Source organism: Urocitellus parryii, chromosome 7, assembly GCF_045843805.1.
Source record: "Urocitellus parryii isolate mUroPar1 chromosome 7, mUroPar1.hap1, whole genome shotgun sequence".
In the NCBI taxonomy this organism is placed as follows: Eukaryota; Metazoa; Chordata; class Mammalia; order Rodentia; family Sciuridae; genus Urocitellus; species Urocitellus parryii.
Genome location: NC_135537.1, coordinates 2,856,515 through 2,874,431, shown reverse-complemented (window position 1 = coordinate 2,874,431; position 17,917 = coordinate 2,856,515). Strand labels below are relative to the sequence as shown.

The window sequence follows — 17,917 nt, the reverse complement described above, 5'->3', positions numbered from 1 at the left end:
AACTCGTGGCAACACGAGCATTACAAGGTCTGGCTCTGTCTGGGTGGCTGCGGGGCTGCCCTCCTCCTCCTGACCTCAGTGAGCTTAGACCGACCGTTTCAAACAAGTGGACACGGCTGAGTTTTTCATAGAGATTGTGGTTGAAAACACTCCAGCCACCGCAGCGTTTGGTGACTGTTCTTCCCCACAGCTTGAGTTTTGCTGATTCGCTGAAACCAGGAATACCACACCGAGCGGGGGCCTTGAGAAACACACTCGCTGACCCAGGAAGAGACACTTGTTTCTCTCTGCACTGGTTCCACGTCCAGTGACGAGCGTCCCGTGACGAGCGGGTAAGCAGCAAAGAAGCCGCGAGAGTTCAGATGAGCTCCAGCAGGGAGTCCGACAGCAGGTGGGCCAAGGCCACCACCCACACACGCGAGGTAGTCTGGCCAGGGCTCCCAGCACATGGCAGAGGGGACAGAGGGCCCTGGGACTGACGATGGGAGCAGCCTGCAGGCGGCGGGCCTGGGAGGGCATGCCGGGGTCTGGACGCAGACACACACAGGTGCCAGCTGATCTGACATGGCCGCTCTGCCAGCAGCCACCACTGGGCCTCCCAGCTCGGGTGTGTGGCTGCCAGAGCGGGCAGTTGTCCCAGCCCAGGCTCACCCCAGGCTCGATTCGTCAGACTCTCTGAGGACGAGATGAGACGCTGTTCTTCTAAGAAAACCACAGTTGTGAAGGAGAAAAATAAACTTTAAAAAATGCTCATAAAGAAAAATACTCTCCAACAGCTGGAGCACCAACAAAATGTGACAAGACCCGATGGACATCCACACCTGAGCGCCAGTGAGGGTCGTCTGGTGTACGTCCCCGTCACCAGCTGCACTGTGATTTTCTGACACAGTATGACAAGATATGTCAAGGACGTCAGAGTTTCTGCATTTTCAATTATAATTTTAGAAATGCAATATCTTTTCTTCTAAATTGCTTATTGGCTATATTGTTTTACAATTTAAAAACATGCAGAATAATATACCTGCAGAATAAAAGGTGAAATTAAAAGATCTTTTTCAATTAAAAAAAAAAAGATTTCAAATGATTTTTTTTTTTTAATTGTGGAAAAAGTAATTAGTGTGATATCTTTGCCTGAAGAGCTCAAACCTACCCCTACAACTACGGAATTTCGACTGTTCTGAGAAGGACCTCTGCTTGCGCTGGCCTGGAAGCCCCAGTGAGGACAGGGCCCAGCAGCCCCTGCCCACGGTCTCCCACACGGAATATGCCAATGGAGTGCTCAGACCATAGACTCGGTCTCCACCAGCCCCTGCAGGCCCTCCTTCCGCGACAGCTTCAGGACAGTGGGCTTCTCACTGCTCCCGCGGCCTTCACCTTCCAGGGCAGGCTGGGAGGACAGAACTTTCTGCTCATCCTTGGCCTCCTCCGACACCTCAGGATAGATCACCAGGAACGTGGCCGTCAGGAAGCCCAGGAAAGAGCCCACAGAGGCCACCATTGGGATGACACGCACAGTTCCCACGGCATCCACCACACCCCCGAGGGCGGACGCCACCAGGATCTGGGAGATGTAGACCTGGCAGGAGAGGATGGCGCAGTCGATGCCAAACCCACGCTTCGAGTTCCCAGGACTGTGGTGAACGTACTAGAAGAGAAGAGAATTCAGAGTGAGGGGTTCCGGGGAAGGGAGACCTGCCGGGGTTTCAGAGGTGTGACCCTGCTGAGGGGTCTGCACACAGCCCTGCCTTCCTCTCAGCTTCCAGGCAGCTGCTCCTGCCTGGGCCTCCCGCACCCCAGCTCTGACTCCGCACCACGCAGACAGGAGACGGGGGATGTTCTTGCTCCCTGGAGGGGAGAGGTGAGGAAGCAGCTTTGTCAGCCCCATCCATCAGAATACAGGCTCCCTGGGGCCCAGCCTCTAGTCCCAAGGAAGGTCAGCAGGGCTGACTCTGCCCACTCAGGGGGTCTCCAGTGAGGGCTGGAGGGCAGGGGCTCCGAGTCCATGCCAATGCTTCCCACAGCGTTCTGAATGCACTGACACTTAGATCATACTAACAGGACACGGGGCTTCATCTGTTTCCTAAGACACAAGTGAACCCTGGTGCATAGACACTTGTGGTCACACTAAGTGACCACATATTCTGATGGAGGCAAAGCAACCTTGATGTGTGTGTACCATGACTACAGAGGGAGGTTCCAATGTACCTTTCACAGAGTTAGTGGACACAGGACGGAAAGGAGCAGAAGAGCTCAACACACTCAGGGCACTAAGCACAGGACACACTTTCTTTCCAAGAGCATAAAGAATGTTTATAAACATTTGTGACACACTGGGCCACAAGGGGGGGCCCAATTAATTTTAGGGGCTGAAGTCATGTAAGATTGTCTTCTGACCTTGAGGAATTACACTAGAAACTGGAAAATCCACCATATGTCAGAAATTCATCAACATACTTTAAAATAATTCATGGTTCAAAACAGAAATCATCACAAAAATTAGAAAATCTTTTAAGTGATTGAAACTCAATGAATTACAACTTCCCAGAGTGTAGCTCAAGCTGTGAGTAGAGGAAAATTAGTACCCTTAAGTGCAAATACTCAGCTAGAATCAAAGAAAGAAATTAGAAGATAGCAAATTAAATTTTAAAAAATAACAGAAAGCAAAAGACCCGTAAAGAGCAGAAACAGATACAAAGTGAACACGTACCACAGAGGACCGAGGGTCCAAAAAGCTCCTGGAAACAGACTCCACTGATTCCCAGACAATATCAAAAATGGTAACGATGCTACTGCAGTACATTGTAAGGAAATATTCTGAACAATTTAATGTAAATATATTGGAAATTTCGGATGCAATGGATGAATTTCCAGAAAACCCTGACTTCTGTAGTGAGACGTGAGCACTCCTGGCTAGAGTTTGAACAAGAAAACAATGACGGCACTTGTACCCAGCCTCACGTTGGAGGTACTAGTCGTGACTAGAAGGCAAGGAAAAGAAAGAAAACATACCACGGTTAGAAAGGAAGAACTAAAACTCTCATTACACACAGCTAATGTGGTTTTGTATGCAGAAAATCAAGAGAATTCATAACAGAATAACATATTTGTGCACAGGAGGGCTTGGCTCTGCCATGTTATCAATCGGTCCCAGGCGGATGCATACGGGTAAAGGCGTACTCAAAAGCTCAGAGTGGATGAAAAACAAATGGTTAAGAGAAGCCAAGACACTTCTGAAGAGCCAGAGTCGCTTCCCTCAAGCCAGCATGGCACCTGTCCCAGGAGAGGAAGATGACTGGCCAGCACCCAGCCACCTGCGGGAGGACACACGGCTGTCTCCTTTGTCCCCACCTCAAGCCAGCCACAGGATCAGATGGGGCATGAAAGACCGTGAAGGCATAGGGAGGGGTGCTCACTACTGCAGTATCTCAAACAGCTCCAAACCGGAAGAACCCAAGTGCCAATCAGGGGGCGTATCAGAGCCCATCAGGGCACGGGGATTAAGAGCACGCAGAGCTGCTGGCAATGCACTTGTCACAAGAAGGAGGTGAAAGAAAGAGGCCAGATGGGAGAGGACAGTGCTAGAGGTCAGGATCACGGTCACCTTCAGAGTGAGGGCAAGGAGGCCAGGGATTCTGGCTTGGATTAGATGCATCTATGCAGCTACTCAGTAAATCCACTTTGCTTGGACCACTGTACAAGACACTGGGAGTAAGCACAGTTGAGGCTCAGGCAGGAGAAACGAGCACCTCCTTTCCCCTCAGAGGTGTACAGTGCTGGACAGTCATGGTCCGCACCCATGCCCAGGTGTATGATGAACTCTGTACTAGGGCAGATGACTATGCTTGATGGGTCTTTCAAGCAGGGCAGGGAGTGACCCTCCAGGGAGCACTTCCAGAAGCCTCTTGGCAAGACTGGCCTACAGTGCTGGAGGGATCCTGTGGCCAGAGACTGACCAGGGCAGGCAGCAGCTGAAGGCTTCTGGGAGTGGAGATGGACAGCATAGTCTGGGATGGGGATGTCCCTGGCTGGAGTGTGGCTCCCTAGGCCTCCTTTTTGCCACCCCTACCCCAGCACCCTGGGGATGGACGTACCTCCTTGACTTCATGGTAGTGTCCCAGCAGGGCATAGGGGCAATAGGAGATGCTCATGGAGACAATGCCCATGGTGCTGATGGTGACCATGGCCACATAGACATTGGGGAACATGGCCATCACAGCTGTGCCTGCAGAGAAGCCCAGTGTCCCCAGCACGTAGATGACCTTGATGCTCAGGTCGTAGTTGTCCAGGTACTTCTGTAGCAAGGCTGCAGAGAGGGACCACAGGGACAGGGATGAGCTCATCGCTCCTGTCCTGTCTCCTCCAACATGGCTTCCTCCAGCTGAAATGGGGTCTGGGGTACAGGTACTGCCTGCTCCTGAATGCATCTGCAGTCTTGGATCTGCCTGGCCCCCCGTGGCTCTGGCACCTCAGCAAGGCCAGCAGCTGGCCCTTCCGACAGCTCTGGGCCTCCCTGACCTGCCAGAACACTCTCGCTCGCCTGACCCAGCACTACTTTGTTCTCCTGACGTGGGCAGCCCAGGTCGTCGTCTCAGGACCTTGCCTTGCACCACCCATCCTGACCTGGTGGCTTAGATGACACCTCCTCCAGGAGGTGCCTCCCAAGCTCCTGAGAATTCCTCTACCAGAGCAGCGGCAACAGCTGAGTCACAGCTGCTCCAGTGCCTGGCTGACCTCGTGGCATTTACCTTAGCCACCCAAGTCCACTCAAGGCTGGTGTAAAGCTGGCCTCCTCCCCAGGGTTTAGACAGTATGGGTAGGCAAGGGGACCCTGACCATGATCATGTCTAGTCCCAGAGGTTGAGCTGAGCATGCTGCTCCTGGGGTGGGTGCCTGTCACCCCACCCTATCCATCAGGATAAAGCTGTGCCTGTAGGTAGAGGCCTCATGCTCATGACAGCCTGGACCCTGCTCCTCCTGCTGAGCCCTGGGCAGGAACCGGCAGGACCCAGGACAGCCCAGACAGAGGTGCGGTCCATATGGACAGCATTGTGGGACAGCACAGACAGCCTCCACAGGCTCTCAGAGACATCCCTTCCTAGCACAGCCAAGAGCAGCTATTCCCACAGCTTCTCACCTGCCCAGACAGAAGTCAGTGTCCCACAGACACCTGAGCCTTATGAGATACGGGATCCCCTCATCTGACTGCCGAGAACTCTCTAGGGCTACAGCTTACCTGAACTGGACACCTCTCACCTGAGCAAATAGCACCGGTAGCAGCGTAAATGACCAAGCCCCAGCAGCCCATCTTCACCCCAGCGTTGTAGGCGTGCCAGGCAGTTGAGTTGGAGGCGTCCTGTTCGGAAGGAGACTGGGTAAGCAGGGCATAGGCTGCGTGCTCAGGACAAAGGGGTGATTCTGCATTTCAACTGTGGCTGACTGTATTTCAGGAGGTGAGAAACACTCCAGCAAGGAAGGGCCCTCCCTGGTCCACAGGAGGTAAGAAGCGCTCCAAGCAAGAAGGGGGCCCTCCCTGGTCCAGTCTTCAGTGGGTCAGTGGTTTCGGGTCCCTCCTTGCCACATCTGACTCTGTAGCTCAGAAACCCAGGGGTGACCCTGCCCTCTTTAAGCCCCAGGTTAGACCTGAAGAGGAGTGGACATGTGGGCCTGGTGTGTGTTGATCTCTGAGGCCCTCCTGACCAGGTAGCAAACACAACACAGGGTGTGCCCTACTGGTACCACAGGGGCTGGAAGAACCGCCAGCACAGCTGGCATGAGTGACGCCAGATGGTCACCTGAACTGCCAGGTTGGGTGAGCTTGGCACAGGGCGGCAGACAGCTGAAGACAGCCTCACTTGGGCTTCTCAAAGTGCGCCTTCCTGGTGGAGTGCCAGGCGGGCATGACGGCTCCCGGGGCCCCATGGTGACCTGCTTCAGGCTTGCACAGCGCCTGGTCCACGTGGACGGGGCAGTGAGGGCAGGCTTGGCAGAGGCCCTATTTTCATTCTCAGCGTGCCACACTTCCTCCCCACCACCCCACGCTCCCAGCCGCCTGCCCAGGTGCTCACCTTGGGGTCCCCTTTGAAGATGACCTGGCCCATGAAGTCGGTGTAGAAGACGGCTTCAGCGATGACAGAGAACCAGGTGAGCAGGTGGCAGAGGCACAGCCGCTTCAGCTCCTTGGGCATTTTGAGCATGGACAGCCACAGCAGGCGCACGGTGGTCTCACTCTCGCCCTCCTCGCTCTCTGTGTCCCCGCTGGAGGTGGTGGCCCCGCTCTGGTTCCGGTGCCGACAGCGCTGCCGCTGCCTCTGCTGCAGGTCGTACAGGTCGCTCATGCTGCGGGACGGCTTGATGAGCACCACGGCATTGGCCCGCCGGTAGCGGTAGCAGTGGGACCCGACCTTGCCGTAGTAGGAGAAGGTGCTGGAGGCCTGCCTGCGGAATGCATGCCTCCGCCGCCTCATGGAGCCAGATGTGGCCGAGGGCTTCATGCCTACCCTCACGTAGCCAAGGGGGTCCCTGGGCGGAGAGCCACTTCCGTTTGGGACTTTAACTTCATTCAAGTGATTATCAAGCAAGGTCTCGTCCTCCTTGGCCGTTTCCCTGAGGAACGTGGACAGGCGGGGCAGTGTGGCCTTCAGTAGCTCCTGGCTGGTGCTCCGGGGGGTGTTGGGGCAGGAGGTGTCATGGAAGATGGAGGGCTCGATGTCGTGCAGGAAGAGCAGCTCAGGCTCCATGTCCAGGGCAGCATCCGGCACGTGCAGCACAGAGTCACTCTTACTGCGCACCAGGTCCACGTCCAGGTAGTCCAGGGGGAGCTCGTGCTCCGACTGCACCTCGTCTGGGAACAGGGGGCTGCCGTCTTGTGCAAGGCCAGAGGTGGGGGCCAGGGCACCACTGAGCCTGGTGCTGGGCAGGGCGGCCTCCTCCGAGCTGCGGTCCTGCTGTGGGCAGTACTGCTCCTCCTCGATACTGAAGACATGCAGGGCCACTGACACCGTGAAGACGATGGCAGCGAAGAAGAAAAGCACCTGGTTCTGTGTCCGGAACCAGCTGCCCAGGAAGGTCTGCGTCCAGTCCAGCCCGCCCAGCACATAGCCAATGGCCCCGCCGAGGCCTGGTGGGGAGAGCAGGGGTGAGCCAGTGACCACTGCGGCCCCCATCCCCAGGCCCACCCTGAGTGAGTCAGGACACAGGGGCTGGGATGGAGTACAAGATGGTAGTGGGGGCCAGGAGGGAGGGGACAAAACAGGGGACCCTGACTGTGGAACTGAGGACTAGGGTCTCACAAATCCCTGCTTAATTAACTAAATGCAAACTACTCCCAGATCTGACATGGCCATAGGCTCAGGGTCCTCTACTGGATGCGTGTTGAACTGCCTGGCGGAGGGCAGAGATCAGCATGGGGCCTGCCCATCTGCCCTGTGAGCACGTCACCCCAGGCAGGACTGGCCTGACACTCTGTCCCCATTCCTGCCTCTTCATCCTGCTAGGGCTGCACACAGGGCAGCAGAAGCCCACCCCGTCCCGGAACCCTGGCAGATGACTGAGGGAGGCCGGTCTGCCCCAGGCAAGGCGTTACCAGCAGAGAAGGCATGGATGTTGAGGGCCATATCCTGTTCCTCGCTGTCCACCACATCCAGCAGGTAGGCGCGGATGGGCCCTTCGGTCGCATCAGCGCTGAAATCCAGGACCACCACTCCCAGCACTGTGAGAACGATGCCGATGGGCTGCCGGGTGGGGACATCACCAAGGGCCAGACCTGGACAGAGAATGGGAGGGGGTGATCAGACTGCAATACCTGCCCCGTTGGACTGGGGAGCTAGCAGTCCCCTGCAGGGAGGCGGCTGGCACAGTGGGACCTCTCCAGAGCAAGAGCCTCGTTCTTTGGCAGACCCTTGGGAAAGAAACGAGCTGCTTCTTCCCGCCGTGTGGCATGTGGGGAGATTCTTCCAAAAGGCTCCGGGCCCTGTGCTTGAGCAGGAAGGGGAGCAGGCCGGGCTCACTGGACCATTGCTAAGGGTGGCCTCCTGCTGGGAGTGCCAGCTAGTGCCAGCTAAGCACTGCCATTTCAGCTTCTGTGAGAAAAGCATCTCCTTGCCCTTCTCAACAAGAACTGATACCGAAGGCCAGCCTCCAGGCCGCCTGTGGCCCCGGAAGGCCAGCCCCCAGGGCCAGCCCATGGGCTGGAAGACCTCTGACGCATGCTGAGAGGGCCCCTTGGGCTTTCTGCCTGCTGCCTGTACCAGCCTGGCCCTGGAGGGTGCAGCCAAGAGGGACCCAAGTGGCCACGCACCCTGGTCCCAGTCCTATGGAGATAGCGTGAGCCTGCAGGAAGCTCCTCAGGGGTCTACCCTGACCCAGACATCAAACTGCCCTCCTGTCCCCGATGCCTGACCAGCCAAACTGGGCCTCATGTTCCCATGAAAAAAGCACACCCTCCTGTATGAGGATCAGAGGGCATGGGGTGGGATTGAAGCCTGGGGCCCAGGACTGGCCCCACAGCACTGTTCGGCCAAATCTGGACAAATTGGTCCATAGGAGGCACAGAAAACGGGGTTTCTGCCAGGAAGCACCCCACTGGCCTCAGACTGCAAACAGTGACAGCACCCAGGTTGAGGGCTGGAGCTTCTGGGCTGGCTGTGTTTGGCTATATGTGATGGGGCTGTACCCCAGACATGGCCCAGGAAAGCCACCCAGCTATCGGAGGACCTCCCTGCTCATGGGAAAGGGGAGGCTAAGCCCAGAGCCAGCAACAGGCATGGGAGGCAAGCGGCCCCAGGGCATCTGTACCGGGCCTGGGCTGGCTGGAGGACGCTAGGCTCAGGAGGTGGGCAGGACCAAGCCCACAGTCCCACCTGCAGCCAGGCCCATTGAGTCAGTAGCCCTCCTGCACCAAGGTTCCTGGCCCCGCACCCAACCTCAGGCGAGTCCTTCTCTCCTTGGGCGTGCACAGGCACCTCCACCTCAGGATGTGCGGGGAGCTCACTACCCCATTTGACAAATGCCCTCAAGGCAAACACACTTTCCCACACATAGTTGCTTTGATTAAAAACAAAACCACCACCAGTAAAAACAGCACGTGAGAGCCTGAAACAAAAAACAAGTATCAGACCAGCTCTGGACGCTTTCAACACCAACTCTGAGAAAAGGAGAACAAAAAGAGAAGAGATAATTACTGAAATAAGCTGGAAACAGGACGTGGTGTCAGATACGCATGAAAAACAAACAGTCGGTGGGCAGGAAGCCTTTCCCTGTGAGCAGGTTCCTCCAGCTTTCCCACAAGGCGGCTCCAGCAGCCGCCTGGGCCTGGCCACCGCCAGGGGGCCAGAGTGAAGTCCCCGGTCTGCACAGGGTGCGCAGCAGCACTCACCTATGGCAGAGCCGTTGAGGAACAGCGCCACGCCCACGAGGACGCCCACGCAGAGTGCCAGGATGAAGGGCCGGCGGCGGCCCCAGCTCAGGGTGCAGCGGTCGCTGGCAGAGCCGATGAGCGGCGTGAAGAGCAGGCCGAGGACGGGGCTCAGGAACCAGGTGAGACTGTAGTACTGCTCCGGGAGCCCTGGGGGAACACGTGGTGTGAAGCGGGCATGTGCCCACGTGCAAGGTTCCTAGGGCACACCTCCTCCTGAGGGAGGCCAGGCGAGCCAGGGGCCTTGGTGTGGGTGACCAGGCCCACCTGCTGCATACAGTACCAGGGCAGCACACACTGGGCGCAGCTGTGTGGTCCGGCTATGCGTGCCACAGGTGCTGGGGCAGCATGGCCTGGGCAGACGCTCCAAGCTGCTGGTGCTGCCAAGTGCCAGAGGGCTGATGAAGGCCCTTGGGGCACCAGAGGTGGCACCACGGTAGGCACAGACTCTGGCTTCTCCCTGAGGGGCACACGAGGGGGACACATGGGCTGCCACTGGCCACACTACCCCGACCACCCTTAACGATGCTCACGTTAGGAATCCTCTCTCCAAAATAGCTCTTGACCAAACCTATTTAGAGTGAGGCTAAAAACTCAGAGAATGGGAAACACATCACCCCCACAGACTGTCACAGCTTCATGACAAGTGTCGAGTCCAAATTGCATCCCTGTGCTCAGCACCTCCCTGCTTCTCTCGATGGGTCCTGCACCCCTGGTGCAGGCCTCCAAATAGCTGGGGTACCCTCTAGCACCCCATTGGCTCTCACGTTCATGCCAAAAAGAAGCACTCACCTGTCACTGTTCAAACTCCTGGTGGGGGGGTGGGACACCTGTTCAGGAGGCCCCACACCCACTTCCTGCCCTGCCTGCAGCATCGCCCACCCTGAGCACAGGGTGCACTTTGGAACACCTGAGACACCATATGCACTGCCGACAGGCTGTGGCTCCCTGGAGATCTGTGACAGCTCACCTGCAGCCCTCTCCCCTCCCAGCCTGGAGCCAAATGACACCCACAGAGAAAAAGGCTTGCTGACCCAAACCATACAGAGATGCTGGCCAGGGAGTGTCAGTCTGCCCTGTGCAGAAGTCACCTCTCTGCTCAGCCTCCAATAGCCTCAATTCCTTTTCTAAGACTCCTACTCTGTCCCTGCCATGCTGCTCAGGGACCCATTAACCAAACTCTGATCCTGTCTTGGGCTGTGGCTGGCCAAGCCCTCAGTGCAAATCCTCGGGTGCACTCCACTTCGAGGCCTTGCAGTGTGGTCTGTTACCAAGTCCCTTCTGAGACCAGGTTTTCCACAAATCAGACCTTTCCCAGTGAGACTGAAGTGCCACCTAAGGGACCCTGTGGCTCCATCAACCTGGACACACACACACCTGGCACATCAGTGTGCAAGTTACAGCAGACGCATTTGTTTGATGCTGGTCCAGCTGCAGGGGATGAGCAGACATGAGGGGGACCTGTTGCATGTCCCCCTGGGTAACAGCAGCAGGCCTGGTGCTGGGCCTGGCCTAGGCAGCCTCCAGCCCCCAGGCCACCACATGGGCTGAGAAGCCGGCCGTGGAGAGATGTCATATGACTGTGCTGCTCAGGGTGGCTGACAGGGTTGGGAGGCCACACCATTCAGCCAAGGGAAGAGGAGTGGACAGGGGAACTGGGCTGTGGGCGAGGCAGGAGCGGGTACCTGAGCCCATGGAGGGTGGGGCTGTGGGGTCGCAGTCTTCAGAGGGGGACACAGGCAGTCCGGCAGGTGCTCTCTCCCAGCAGGTTGACAGAGCAGGCTTTGAAGGAACAGTCCTGCCGAGCCTGTGTGCCCCACACGCTTGCCCCCACATCAGGGCAGCTTGCTCAAGTCAGGGCTGTGCCTGGGCCCGAGGAACACACTGCTCCTCCTCACACTTGTAGGTGTGTGTGGCTGGTAGGAGGCTGCCCAGGGCAGGGGCAGGGGCAGGGCTCCAGCGTGGGCTCTTCAGGGCCCAGGTGTCGGTCATCACTTGTGCTATCTGCAGGAGCTCACAGGCGCACCCCAGGCTCAGCTCCTCCTCGAGAGCTATGGCTAGCAGATTCTGCCATCTATTTTTGTGTGGCCTTCCAGTTAAGAATGGATGTTACATTTTACCAAGTTGAAAAGATCAAAGTAAACTATTTCCTGACATAAAAAGCTATGAGATTCAAAATCTGGAGTCCCCAGGTTAGATGCTGCAGTTTGCTGCCAGCCCGTCGGCTCCCCAGCTGCACTCTGTCTGGAGGCCCTTCACCTGAAGGTGACAGCCACCCCGCCGAGGCACCCCTCTGCCAGCTGGGTCTTCACCAGTCCCCCTCTCACGGCACTTTTTAAATACACGGTATATAAATGGCTCTTATTTTTCTATGCATCTTTGTTGGCATATTCAGTTTACTTACACTTAACGTAATTATGATTAGGTTGGAGTTAGGTCTACCATTTGCTATTTGCTTTCTGTCTGACCCCCCTTGTTTCTTTGCTTCTCTGTTCCTATTTTCTTTTGATTAACTGAATATCTAGGCAAATCCCAATATTCTGTAGCCTTCAGTGGTAGGTACTTTCAGTGATCACTACAGATATTATCTATCAAACACTTACAGCCCACTCAGTGAACATGATAATACATAACACAGACCCCACCATATGCTTTTGCTTTTACCAGTTGTATCTATTCTAAAGGAATCCAGAAGAAACAATCGTATATACCTACACATTTCACCATTTGCAGGACAATTCCTTCCTTCTTGAAAGATCTGTTTCTTTGTACCTGAAGACGCTTCTTTGGTTTATTTGGCATTCCTTAAAAAGCATCTGCTGATGCTTTTTTTTCAGATTTGGACTCTGAAATCTCCTATTGCATTTTTATTCTTGAATATTTCTGCTGGATACAGAGTCTGGGCTCCAACCCTCTTCACTGAGAACCCTGAGGAGGGTTCCCAGTGGTGCAGCTCCACTGTGTCATTCAAGGAGGCTGTGCCCTGCTCACCATGCGCAGGGCTGCTCTCCAGAGCCTCCTGCTGTTGCTGCTTCTCAGCAGTGTGGCTCTCATGGGTCTAGGGAAGAGGTGCTTGACACGTACCGTGCTCGGGCTCGCCCGCTGGACTTCACAAATCTGTAGATTTACAACTCTTACAATGTTGTGATGATCTGTTCTCTATTTCTTCTATTCTACGACTCCAATTATAGACTATCATACGTGGTTATATGCATACAACACACAGACTGACTCTTTGATACTGTCCCCGTTTCCTCAGGCTCTCTTCATCTCTCTTTACGATCTTTATTCTCTGTCCTTTGCTGTGGATGATCTCTACTGAGGAATCTTTAGGTCTCCTGTCTCCAATCTGCTCTTAATCCTACTGGTTAACTTTCAATTCGGATGTAGTATTTTTTGGTTCTCGAGTTTGTCAGTTTCCCCTCTTACACTTGTTTCTGTGCTAGAACTCTACATCACGAGCGTGTTTCCCTTCATGTAACAACCAGTCACGTGGGCCTCCTGACAATCCCAATCTGATCCTCCCCTGGGGTCAGTTTCCCCTGCTGCCTTTTCTCTAGAGTAAAGGGACATTTCTTTTTTATTTTTTCAGTCCTTTTTCTTTGTGCCTAGAAATACTGTGGGGCTGGGGACATAGCTCAGTTGGTAGAGTGCTTGCCTTGCATGTACAAGGCCCTGGGTTCAATCCCCAGCATCACACAAAAAAAAAAAAAAAAAAAAGGAAAAAGAAATGCTGAATTGTGCCCTAGACATTGCGAACAGTGTGTCACGAAGACTTCATACTCTTGTTATGTTCCTTCCAGGACTATCGATATTTCTGCTGTACACAATTACCCGAGCTGGACTCAAACTTCAGAGCTCTGTTCTCCCCGCAGAGTGAGACGGCAGAACTCCGTGCAGTTCTACCAGCTGCAGCTACGCAGCCTGAGATCTGGCTATGAATGTGCACAGGCCATTCAGGAAGCAAACAGAGCCACAAGCAGTGTACATGCGAGGCTTGGGTCCCTCCCTGCGTCTTTGGTTCCGTGAGACAGGAAGAGGGCTGGCAGCTGCCATGTCTTCGCCACCCTGTGGCATGACTAAGGAATTTTCAGTTCAAGTTGGAGAGAGACAGAGAGACAGACAGACACACAGGTCAGCCCATACCATTCCCTTCTTCCAATTGCCCCTCCTCTTCCAGGTTCTGGCCCTCTGTTGTGACTCTACTGCCTTTGGGGAGTCTTTCTTTACATCCTGTCCACAATCAGCGCCCGTTACCTGTGGGAGGGCTACTGCAGGTGCTTCTCTGTGACCTCTGGCTGCCTGACCCTTGGCAGCCATTATTGGCCTCATGGACTCTGTGTCGTGACCATCTGCCTTCTGCCCTGCTTTGTCACACTGCAAGCTGCAGAGAGAGGCAACCAACATGTCCTGTTCCCTTAAACCAAACTGTGTCATGCAGCAACTACCAGCTCTCTCTGCATGCCACGCTGCCCTGACCTTCTGACTCAGGGTAACTGGTAAGTGGCCAGCAGGTAGGGTGAACTGCAGTCACTGACACAGGCCAGAAGGGAGACTGGTGGCAGGGACAGCTCTCCATGACCTACCGATGGTGATGATCTTGTGACAGGATTTACAGAGCCTGGTCACATGTTACTGTGTTCTCACAATCACTACTGAGGCTTACATTACGGTTCCTGCTTTTCTGGTGAGGAGAGGAAGGCTCAGAGAGGTGACCTGCTGACATAGTGACAGTCCAATGAATGGCCTGACAAAGATAATCCGCCAGCACCCACGATCCCAACACCCCTTGTCAGCTCTGCGTGGGTGCAGCCACTTGAGGGCCAGCAGCAGCACCAGGACTGGTTCGAATCTCGAGCTGGGGTCTGGAGACAGGTCTGTTACCTCCTCTGTTACACCTGGGCCAACTGGCCAACCTGGCAGCTTTGCTACTAGCGGGTCTCAGGGCTGGAAGCCTAGGCTCAGGAAGTGGCTGGGAAGGTAGGTGTTAAGGCAGAAGGAGGGCAAGCTGGCACCAGGAGGATGGGCGTAGACACATGCCACTCATCCCCTTCCCACTGAACACTCTCCATGTAAGAATAGAGATACACCAGGCTCCCTGGCAGAAGCTCCAGCCAACTTCAGCCTCTCAGGTTGAGGTCAGTAGGGTGGAGGGAGACCACCAGGCCTCATACCTGGAGAAGTGAGCTACATGCCTCTGTAGGGCCATGGTCAGCCATGAACACTCTTGGACCAAGCATGGACACGCACAGGGCCTAGCCACAGGGGACTGTCCATAACTCATCCTCTTGAGTGTGTGCAAGGCCCCGTGTCAGCTGGACTCATGCAGAAGCCCCACTATAAGGACAGGCAGAGGGAACCTGCCCATTGAGCCCCACAGAAAATGTCTGGGGGTTGTCATTAGACCCCACAGAGCCTCGGGTCGACTGCCCCACGTTCCTCTCCTCAGAGACTCTTTCACTGCAGGCCAACGGGTCGGCTCAGGAAGTGGTGGGAGTCGCGGCATGAGGGACAGACACCCTGTGCTCTGCTGAATAGCTGCAGCTGCTTTTCAAAGCTGCAACCACAGGAAGTCAGGGAGACTGAGGCACAGAGGCCATGGCTTAGCACCCACTCAACCTAACACCCTGGCGGGGGTCAGATGCAGCCTCCCCAGGGCCAGTGGCACTGTTCTCAGTCCACCCACAGGCTGCACCCCAAGGCTGCTCTCCAGAGGCTATCCCCAAGGGCAAGAGGGTGCTGGGGCGAGCCTGCTCTGTGGGTGTGTGCTTCTCTGGGCAGAGCCCTGCACTGACCTGCAGCTCTGGCTGGGAGGGATGCGGGTGGCTCTAGGCACAGAGTTCTCAGATGGGAGCTGGGAAAGCCCACCACTCTTCTGAAAATAGGGCTGAAACTAGAGAGTATTTTATGATTGGGCAGCAGTGGCCAGGGATCAGGGAGGCAAAAGGAGATTGCAGGTGTGGGCCAAAGCTCCACGCCCCCAGGGAGAATGCTCCCAGTCACCAGCTACATCCGGCCTGGTACTGATGGCTCCAGGGGATGCACAGACCCACTGGGCACCAGCCTGCCTTCTCCAGCTCACAGCAAGCCTGATGCCTGAGGGGCAAAAAGAGATGGCCTTGGGGAAAACCACCTGCCAGGCTCTCAGCTCCCTGTTCCTACCCCACCTGCTCACCCGGCCAGCCATTACTGACTGCCGTGGCCTTGAGCCTTTGGGCAGAGTCCTCGCAGGCTCACCAGCTCACCTGGGCCCCAGAGGAGGTAGAGGTCCCTGGGTGGCCTGCTCAGGCCACCCCTCTCCTCCTGTCCTCAGCCACCCTCCCCTCCCCTCCTCACATGCCCCCATCTGTGTCTCTGGCTTGGTGCTTTGCTCTGCTGAGCAGCATGTGCTGGCACCTCCACCTGGGGGCTGCTTCCCTCTCTCTCAGTCCTGACCCCCACAGTCACCCTGCCCTGCCCTGCCCTGCCCTGTCAACCAAGCTCTCTTGTCAGGCCACCAACCCAGGAGGGCCTCCTCAAGGCCAGAGCTGCTGAAGACCCATGCTCAGAGCCTTTGGCAGCTCCTCCTGGCCTGATGTTATAAATTACTTTAACACACAAGGTGGAGGGCCCAGATTAGATCTTCCCAAGCCTTGTGTCCTCAGAGCCTGGTCAGACGCAGCAGCTTAGGGGCTTCTCCTGTCCACCCTTCCCCTGCCCCTTGGGCACCCAGTCTACTTGGAACAGCATCACGGTATTGAGACAACAGGCCCTGGGCAGGTCTGCTCCAGCAGAGGTCACACCAAGCCTACTGGGCATGAAGACACCTGCTGAGGCACCAGCTCCCAGTGATCGGGGACACACTTTGCTTCCCTTCAGTGGATACAACACTGCTTGGTGGCAGGCTCAGCCCACTGCTGCAATCCCACCATGTTGGAGGATGGTTTATGGAGGAGCTGGAGACCAGCCTGGGCAAATGAGACCCCATCTCAAAATCAAATCAGCCAGGTGCCGCAGCGCATGCCTGTCGTCTCAGCAACTTGGGAGGCTTCAGTAGGAGGACTGCAGATGAGCGAGATCCTGTCTCAAAATTAAATGAAAAGGGCCAGGGATTTGCTCAGTGGTAGAGTGCTTGCCTAGCAAGTGGGAGGCCCTGGGTTCTATCCCAAGCACTGCACAAAACAAACACACCCAACTACGGGCAGCCAACCAACCCCTTGGGCATACAGGTGCTACTTAATCTGCTTGAGCCTATCACAGACAAGGTGTCTAGAAGAGGAGACCAAAGCAGGGATCACAGTACCGCCAACCATGTGGCCTGGTTCCCTAAGCACGTGTGGCCCCCCACCCTGAATGGACCTCACCTCCCTAGCAGCCCACTAGCTCCTGAGGGCTGGCCACGCAGCCAATTCCTCTGTGCTCAGCAACGCTGACTGACAACAGTGTGGGGTCGAGCCATGCCAATCCGACCCCCAACTCTCCTCCCCGGAAGGAGTGTGATGCCTGAGATGAGAGCTCTTTACCATGGCATCAGACACAGGTTACTGGACACCTATGGGTGGGCTTGTGGTCTCCCAGGTGTTGCCTTGGGGTAAGTAAGACACTACCAAAGCCTAAAAACCATGGCTGGGTGAGGCAGGCCGCTGGCACAGCCAGGGCTCTGGCAGGAAGGCTGAAGGACCTGGGTAGCACAGGCTGGAAGAGGGGTTGAGCCCAGGCCCACAGAGCAGCAGGGGCGGCCTCTCCCTTCTCCCAACTCCCCTGGAAGTTCTTTCCAGGCTGCCAAGGGTCAGACCAGCAGGAAATGAGGGCCTCTGCTCCAAAGCTACCTGCCACTGAGCTAACAAGTCCCAGGAATGGGACAGAGCCCACAGAGCTGGCCAAGTGACAGGGTGACAGCTCTCTTTTGTTTCACACGTTGGCAAGAAAAATAAACACTTCCCATCACATCTCCAAGGCAGCCCTGGATGAGCGAGCCCCCTGCACCTGCCGCAGGCTGAGATGCCCCAGGGCCCAGGTTGAGACACCCCAGCACCCCCCTGGGCCGCCCCCGGGCCGTCCCCACCCCCCCTGCAGGCTGAGATGCCCCAGACAGGCAGTTCCCAGCAAAGCGCCGCACACAACTCCGGTCCCTAGTAAATAACTCTTGTTTTTTCCAGGCAAAAGCTGAACAACAATGGTGGGACCCGGAAGGCTCCCCGTTCACAGGAAACACTCACTGTGTCACTGCGCGTCGGTGGGCTGTATGAGGTCACTGCGACGCTCGGGTCACGTGGGGCGACTTCTATTCACAAGGGCACTTTTGATAAACTGGTGCTTTTGAGGGGGAGGGGGCTGGGAAAGTGGCCTATAAATGTTAACAAAAGGTCTGGGATGGGAATAGGAACTCACGCTCTTTCACTCAATAGCCAAAGCCTGCCATGTCCAGATATGCTTGTATTCTCAGACAAAAATTCACGATAGCAGCCTCGTGAGAACCGGTCCTCCATGGGAACGGCTCTGCATCCTCGAGTGACCTCAGGCCTG

The 17,917-nt window shown here is 55.9% G+C and overlaps 1 protein-coding gene across 3 annotated transcripts in view; it reads right to left on the bottom strand.

The window, feature by feature from the left end:
- Positions 1 to 828: 828 nt before the first annotated feature.
- The window catches only part of Slc45a4 (solute carrier family 45 member 4), an 80,169-nt gene continuing 63,080 nt past the window's right edge, over positions 829 to 17,917 (bottom strand). For 2 of the 3 annotated variants that reach the window (XM_026403051.2, XM_026403052.2), the window contains exons 3-8: positions 9,374 to 9,562; positions 7,583 to 7,762; positions 6,066 to 7,117; positions 5,254 to 5,353; positions 4,092 to 4,303; positions 829 to 1,645 (exon numbers count right to left, since the gene is read on the bottom strand). In XM_026403051.2, coding sequence (XP_026258836.1) covers positions 1,280 to 1,645; positions 4,092 to 4,303; positions 5,254 to 5,353; positions 6,066 to 7,117; positions 7,583 to 7,762; positions 9,374 to 9,562 — 2,099 coding nt within the window. In that variant the 3' untranslated portion in view covers positions 829 to 1,279. Of the gene's footprint in view, positions 1,646 to 2,803; positions 2,979 to 4,091; positions 4,304 to 5,253; positions 5,354 to 6,065; positions 7,118 to 7,582; positions 7,763 to 9,373; positions 9,563 to 17,917 lie in introns of those variants that run through there. The other variant, XM_077800888.1, reaches the window with a different exon arrangement.